We start from the raw sequence: 7,970 nt of genomic DNA, 5'->3' as shown, positions 1-7,970 counted from the left end.
CAGCGTGTGCTGATTCTGGGATCAGAGGCTCATGTGATAGAAGAGATCCAGCTGTTTGATCGACAGCAGCCCGTGGACAGCCTCACCATCTCACACAGCAAAGTAACTTCTCATCTCTCATCACAGATCTCACACCTGACTAGCATTAACCCCTTCTGTTCAAACTGAGTCCAGAAGCAGAATACACTGATAACTGATTACATTTTACTTATTCATTCCCAGGTTTGGGGTAACACTCAGTGTTTCGGGTAACCCTTTATTTTAAGATGTCCTTGTTACATGTTACATGCACTTACTATTATAATTAACAATATATTATCCATAACCACATGTAAGCAACCCTAAACCAAACCCTAACCATATAGTAAGTACATGTAGTTAAGTTATATTACTCAGTACTTTACCTTACTTTGTAAATAAATTACATAATTCTGCTACATGTAACTATAGATTCTGTTAATGTTAATGAGTGCAAAGTAGGTTCCATTTGAACATTGACACACACACACACACACACACACACAGATTTAATTGATTTCTTTCCCAAATTCTCTAAATAATACGAGACACTAATGTTTCTGGAGTTTTAATTCCATGCTTATTTGATAACTGTTTTATTTCCTATTTGGGTTTATGTGTATGCTTTATTATTATTTTTTATAAAGCACTGTTAGATGCAAGTGTTTCTTGTCATATCTATGCACACATTTGATTTCAAAAACAGTTTCACAGCTGTATCTTGTATCTTGTTGCTGTGCTTTAAATTAAATCAGTAAGCCCTGTGAAGCCGTGGCTTAAAAGCCCCTTAGCTGTTATAAATTCACTATAAACCACAGCTTCACAGGGCTTACGGCTTTTATAAAGCGGTTATTCCATATACGTGGTAAGGTTTCACAAAATAAAACAGAGCAAATAAAGTGTAATGATATTAATAACAATAGTATTCATCCACTAAAAAATGTAGCTCCTCTGAAACAGTTGTTGTTGCAACAAAGTAGTTGCCGAGCAACACACAAATGTAAACAAAGGGGAATGTTACATTGTAGAGTAATTTAGAACAGCTTTGAACGTGGCTCAGCCAATCAGAATCAAGGCTTTATTATAAATGATTATAATATTATTCTGACAGTAGTCAGTGTTGAGTTCTACTGTAAGGTTAACCCTGCTTGGATTAAATGTTTGAAAGTTAATAACAGTTGACAAAATGCCTTAGAAAATTTTGAAGTACTCAAATGTAATCAGTAACATTACTTTAATAAAAATAACACTACTTGTTACATTTAATTAGTTTAACCTGGAATCAATTACATTTACAAAGTATCCTTCCCAACACTGTTCAATCCCAAATCTGTCCATAGAAGTATTTGTACATTGGCTCCCGCTCGGAGGTTCTTCAGCTGCCCTTGGCAAACTGCAGCCGGTACCATTCACAGCCAGACTGCCTTCTGTCCCGAGATCCATACTGCGCCTGGGACACCGAGGGACGCGCCTGTGTCCGCATCGACCTCCACCGGGGGTACGCTCTTCTATCTATGAGCCGCTTCTGCTGCTTTATTATGTCATTTAGTTATAAAATAAGGTCACACTTCATTTCAAGGTGGCTTTGTTACACGTGTTACATGTACTTACTATTATAATCACTATAAAGTATGCATAATCACATGCAAGTAACCCTAATCCGAACTCTAACTTTATAGTAGGCCTAAGTACATGTAGTTAATCAATACTTCTCCGTGCTTAAATGTATAATTACAATGTAACAAGGACACCTTAAATAAAGTGTAACCCAGAAGAAACGTTACTGTAATCAGTTACAGCTACTTAGAAAAAAATGTGTAATTAAATTGCAGTTACTTATGGAAATGTTAAGGAGGGTTACATCTGAATACTTTCACACACACATAGATTTGATTGACTTCTTTTCCAAAATTGCATCGATTGCTTTATAATATAAGACACCTATGTTTCAGGACACAGAATAGGACACATGCTAATTGCTAACTGTTTTATTTCCTATTTGCGATCATATGTTTTATTGGTTACACTTTATTTTAAGGTGTCCTCGTTGCAGTGTTAATTATACATTTAAGTACTGAGAAATATTAATTAACTACATGTACTTACTATATGGGTTAGAGTTAGGATTAAGGTTACTTGCATGTAATTATGCATAATTTATTGTTATTATAATAGTAAGTACATCATAACATGTGTAACCTTAAAATAAAGTCTACCATTTTTTAAGACATCGTTAGATAGATCATAGCTATGCAAAGATTTGATTTCAAAAACAGTAACATAGCTATTAAACTATAACTTATGATTTATTTAATCAGTATTTGACCTCAGAACGATCTCAAAGTAAAAAGAGCTGCTAAAGTCTGATTTTGTTTAGTTTTGAGTGTTAATATAATGTTAACCCTGCATGCTTTACATGTTTCAAAATGATTTAGAGTTAAAAGCATTCATTAGAAATTTAGAAAAGTAATCAAATGTAAATCAATTACAATACTTTAATAAAGTAATTGGACACTACTTACTACATTTTAAATAGAATAACTTGTAATCTGTAACCTACACTCTTAAAAATAAAGGTGCTTCACAGCAATGCCATTGAAGAACCATTTTTGGTTCCTTTTGTGGAACAGTGGAATGTTCTTTTTGGAACCATTTAGACAAAAAAATAGCTTCTTCTATGGCATCGTGAAGCACCTTTATTTTAAAGTTTATTAAAATGTATTTAAAAAGTAATCTTCCCAACACTGCATCCTTTCACTATCATCCATCCGCTGCTTTGCTCATTGTGCTCTCCTCTTTATTTTATTTCTGTTTCTCTGCTGCTCGCTCCTGTCCCGTTCCAGCCCTCTGTTCTCCTCCACAGGACCCTCTCTTAAACTGCATCCCTATAGCAGTGTGTCTTCTGACACATCCTCAATATTTGTGCTCCCCCCCACAGCTCCACATCCACACTCTCGCAGGACCTCATGCTGGAGAGATTCAGCCGAGGAAAAGCCAAGTTTGAGAAGCCTTTCTCCATCCCCAGTCCTGGTACGTCAGACGCACGCTGCCCCCTGCAGGCCTGGACCCCTGTAGTGAGGTCACAATCACTTTGAAGTGTACCAGATTACTGAGGAAAAAAGCAAAAATGATTGAAATAAACACTTATTTATTAGACCCCATGGCATAAGAGAAAACACTAATATTTAAGGAATCTGTCTTGTTTAAAATTAAATATTGTATTGTCATTTATAAGGCAAATAAAAAGCATGAAACAACTCAGTAGTCTTAATGATTTTGCGTTTGTATGCAAAGATTTGAGCTGGCACAATCAAATAATAATTATATTTTGGCATTAGAAATAGTACTGTGAATACTGGTGGTCTAATAAATATGTTATGCACTATATGAACCAACATATTTATATTGATGTTAGTGAAAATGAATTACCTGTTTTGTTTTGTTTTTGTAATGTTAATGAAGGTGAGACCTAAATACAGTATAAACGTATATATTTGTATTTATTTATTATAATTATCTACAAATAATTTCATTTTAAAATGACCTTTACTTTTTGTCAATTAAAATAATATTACACAAACAAATAATACCAGCAAATATTAACAATGCAAAAAAAGAAATAAATCTATAAAGAACATGATTTTGTTTAGAATAATTTTATCATTGTCAATAGCTGAAGAGAAATGGTAAATATTTAGCAGAAACCATTACTAAAAATGCAAAAAATGTAATAGAATTTAAGACTATATTATTGCATTTCTTTCAGTTTTATTATTATTTAAAAAATAAAATATCATATATTAATGTTGTTGCTTTTTTCTCCCCAGAACATGAAAATTGTTAGCAGAAACTTACTGAAACAAAATTCAAAATGTAAAAAAGTTAGACTATATTATTAAATTTATTTTATTTTATTTATTTTTATTATAATAAAAAAATAAAATATCATATATTAATGTTGTTGTTGTTTTTCTGAAACAAAATTCAAAATGTAAAAACAATTGACTATATTATTACATTATTTAATTGTATTTATTTTGATTATATATTAATGTTGTTGTTGTTGTTGTTGTTTTTATGAAACAAAATGCAAAATGTAAAAAAAAATTAAGACTGTTATTACATTTATGTAATTTTATTTATTTTTATTATAACTTCAAAAAATAAAATATCATATTAATGTTGCTTTTTTCTTCTCAGATCATTCACATTTTTAGCAGAAACTATTGCTGAAACAAAATGCAAAATGTAAAAACAAATTAAGCCTGTAATGCATTTATTTATATGTAATATTATTTTAAAATTGAAATATATTAATGCTGTTGTTGTTATTTTTCCCCCCAGATCATTCTAGGTTGCGGAATGTGACTGTGGTTGTTGGGTCGGATCTGGTTTTGCCCTGCCATCTGGTTTCCAACTTAGCCCAGCCTTTCTGGGAGCTCAACGAACGTGAGCTTGCCTTGGTGGAAGGTGAGGCCCCGGGGCCTCGATTCGACCGGGCCCTCCGCGCTCTCGTCATTCCCCAAGCCGGGTCCCTTCAAGCGGGCCGCTACATCTGCTACTCCGAGGAGCAAGGCGTGAAGTTCCAGACAGAAAGGTACCAGGTTGCGGTGGTAGCCAGCGCACCGGTCTTCATGGAGGCCCGTGCTCCGGATGGCAGCATGAGTTTGTTCTGGGTCCTGGTGATCACTTTGGGTGCTGCTTGTCTGTTGCTGCTCATTGCATCTTTGTATCTTCGTAGAAGATTGAAGTTGGCACTGGGAAAAGGTGCAGAAATGAAGCCACTGGAGAGCACTTTGGTGTACCCCATTACGATGCCCAAAGAGCCTCCAAGTCGGCCATCATTTGTGCCGAGCAAGATGGCAAACGATGAAGATCGCTTTTGGGAAACGGGGGCGAATTATTACTACTCGGACGGCTCCCTAAAAATCGTGCCTGGGCATGCATTGTGCTCCACTGGAAACTCGGCATCGCCGAGTGCAATTCCCGGTCAGCCTATTCACTCTCCAAGCAGATTGAGCCTCACCAACATCCGGAGCTCAAGCGCCAACGGATACATCCGGCTCAATCTGAGCACGGCCGGAGAGGAGAGATCCGGCATGGGAGTGGGAATGGGAATCGGAATGGGCGGCCGAGATAGCGACTACTCCAGTCCATTCAAAGAAGAGCTCCGGAAAACTCTGCAGCAGAGGAGCGTGCTTCCCGACGCCAATCCCGAGGAGTCTTCTGTGTAAATCCCGCAGGAAAACGACAGAAAATCTCACCTACCTCCCTCCCGCTTTGGGAACTCTCTTCATCCGCAAACTCTTTCTTCTCTGTCAGCACTTCCATCTCACGTGCCGCGAGGCCATCGTGCTTCACGACATTCCCTTGGATTATTAACACGCAACCAAGCTTTTGTAAATGTCTGTATTTAAAGGACCAGACGACATGGCCTCGTGTTGATCTTGGCTAAACGCAGGTACCAAATGTAGCTGTCAGTCTGATCTGACAACAGATCCCAATCATTTGGCAAGCTGCAAGAGGATGGAGAGTTTATTTTTGAGGTCTTGAGGTTGCTTGCCTCAGACACATTTTTTGCACCCTTTGAGAGAGGAGACGAGGACATGCATAAACTTAAATCAAAGCTTGATGACAATCACGCTCGAGGAGAGTAGAAATTATTAAAGACGCGAGTGAGCTGTAAAACCGAAACAAGACTTGAATAATGAACAAATGCTTTGCCTTTATTTCTTCACAGCTCAGTGACTTTTTTAAACATTGTCTTTTTTCTGAGAATGTGTACTGAGACTTGCAGCACTAATGTATAGTGAGGTTTTTCCATGTCTGTTTATTGCAAGGATTTCTTCTTCTTCTTTTACGATTGATAGTCTCATCTGAAATGTGAAAGGATTACGAGTGCTAGTAGCATGCAAAAGAATGTTGTACTAAGACAGCAAGTGCATTATTGTATATATTTGGCTTGAACTGCCAAATGAAGTACAACCCCGGGTTTGCCTACATGATAAAGCAGGTCAATGGAGCCACATGATGGAATATAGATGGTTTAGTAGACTCCGCTCATGTTATGAAGCCGAACTGTTCTGCATGAAAGGGATTCTTTACTGACTACAAGGAGCTGGACTTTTTGAAGAAGTCCAGAATAAATGGCAGAGGCTACAGCTGATCAGACAAAGGTGAGACTAGACTACACCAAATCCTATATTTGGGATGTTCACTTGAATTGAAATTATATGAAGGCGTGAGACCTAGTTTGTTCAAAACTATACATTACCGTTCAAAAATTGCTTCGATTATTTTTTTCATGTCTTCGAGTCTCTTATGTTCACCAAGGCTGCAATTATTTGATCAAAAATGCAGTAAAAACTTTAACATTGTGAAACATTAGAACCTTTTTCTATTTGTCTGCGCTAAAATCGTCTGGCCTGCCAAAACCATAAGTTATAGGGCCCTATCACACACCCGGCGCGATTGCGATGCAAGGCGCAGCGCAAGTGTGTTTGCTTGTTTCAGTCCGGCGCCGTTCGCATTTTCCCGTCCAGCGCCACGTCGTTTAATTAGCAAATGCATTTGCATCCATTTGTGTGCCCATGGGTGTGCTGGTCATAAAAAGAGGTGTGTTCAGGTGCATTGCTGGTGCATTGCTATTTTAAGGAGCTGAAAATAGACTGCACCATAGAGCAACTCAAACCTGGTCTAAAGTCTGGCGCAATGTTTTTTCTTTGTTATTTAGAGAGTGTGTTAGTATAGCGGGTCCACAACATGCGTACACGCTGCTAATTAAACACAGGGACACACAGCAGCACACAAACATGCCAAATATTCAGCGCTTGCCAAATTCTGCCGTATTAATCCATCATGGCACGAGCGCAACTGGTTCTTAAAGGGAATGGAAGATAAGACTCTGATTGGTTTATTGCACGTTATGCCTAAAAAACACCCATTACTCATTAAGAGAATAGGGACAACCCGTTTAGACCATGCACCCGGGCGCGCCAACTGTTTTTCCATCGTTAAAATAGCAAAAGTGGATTTGGACACACCCTGAGTGCACCTGTGCCGTGCGCTTTACACTTTGTGTTTAGATCGTTAAAATAGGACCCATAGAAACACCACATTTGGAAGGATGGTCCCAAATCTCCCCCACTACTCGGGTGCACACACACACCCCAATCAGACCATAGGTGGCGCTATAATAAGGAATTTTACGTTTTTTGCTCATATCTCTGCAAATATTCAGGTTACAACCAACATGGTTTTTTTCCTCTGATTCTCTGCGTCAAGCAACAACAAACAACACTGCTTGCAGCTATATTTTAAAATATAATTTATTCCTGCGATGCAAGACTAAATTTTCAGCACCATCACTCCAGTCTTCAGTGTCACATGATCCTTCAGGAGTCATTCTAATATGCAGTATTTATTTGAGACAGACATTCTCATTGCTTTATATCCCACCAAACCATTGAACGGTAGTGTATAAAACCAGCTAATTCTTCATATGTGAAACAGACTAAAATATATCCTGTGTCTAATAATATAACAACAACACTAATAATACCAATTATTATTAGCATTTTTGTTCATTTTGAATATTTTTACGGAAAAAAAGTTGTTAATGATTTCATATCTATTAAAAGACAACAAAAACACTGTTAAAAGACATATTTTGATTTATTTTGATTTTATCTGAATAGCCTATAAAAGCTAAAAACGGACTGTCTTTTGTCTTACAGTGTGGGCTTTGCAACTCTTAAAGACTAAACACAAAAAAACGGTAAAATCAGGGGACGTTTGATTCCATTGACTTTGATTGTGAAGACAAATGAAGGAGATTTTTTGGGGGGGGTTTTCATAACCCTTCGAGTGGAGAGGCACTGCGATGCTCATCACGGATCCATACTTTGCTGCATGATGTTCTGCAAAATATATCATATCAGTTTCAACAACAA

General features: G+C 37.3%; 1 protein-coding gene across 1 annotated transcript in view; it reads left to right on the top strand.

Moving 5' to 3' along the window:
- Positions 1-6,289, top strand: part of LOC132141618 (semaphorin-4C-like) — a 67,637-nt gene extending 61,348 nt beyond the window's left edge. Inside the window, exons 12-15 of the mRNA XM_059551304.1 lie at positions 1-102; positions 1,359-1,516; positions 2,957-3,048; positions 4,363-6,289. The exon at positions 1-102 is cut by the window's left edge and continues 14 nt beyond it. Of these exons, the coding sequence (XP_059407287.1) occupies positions 1-102; positions 1,359-1,516; positions 2,957-3,048; positions 4,363-5,252 (1,242 nt within the window). The 3' untranslated portion in view covers positions 5,253-6,289. The remainder of the gene's footprint in view (positions 103-1,358; positions 1,517-2,956; positions 3,049-4,362) is intronic.
- The last annotated feature ends 1,681 nt before the right edge of the window (positions 6,290-7,970 follow it).

The sequence above is a fragment of the Carassius carassius genome, chromosome 5 (assembly GCF_963082965.1).
Source record: "Carassius carassius chromosome 5, fCarCar2.1, whole genome shotgun sequence".
NCBI lineage: Eukaryota > Metazoa > Chordata > Actinopteri > Cypriniformes > Cyprinidae > Carassius > Carassius carassius.
The sequence above is the reverse complement of the archived record's forward strand: the minus strand, read 5'-3'. Positions and strand labels throughout refer to the sequence as shown.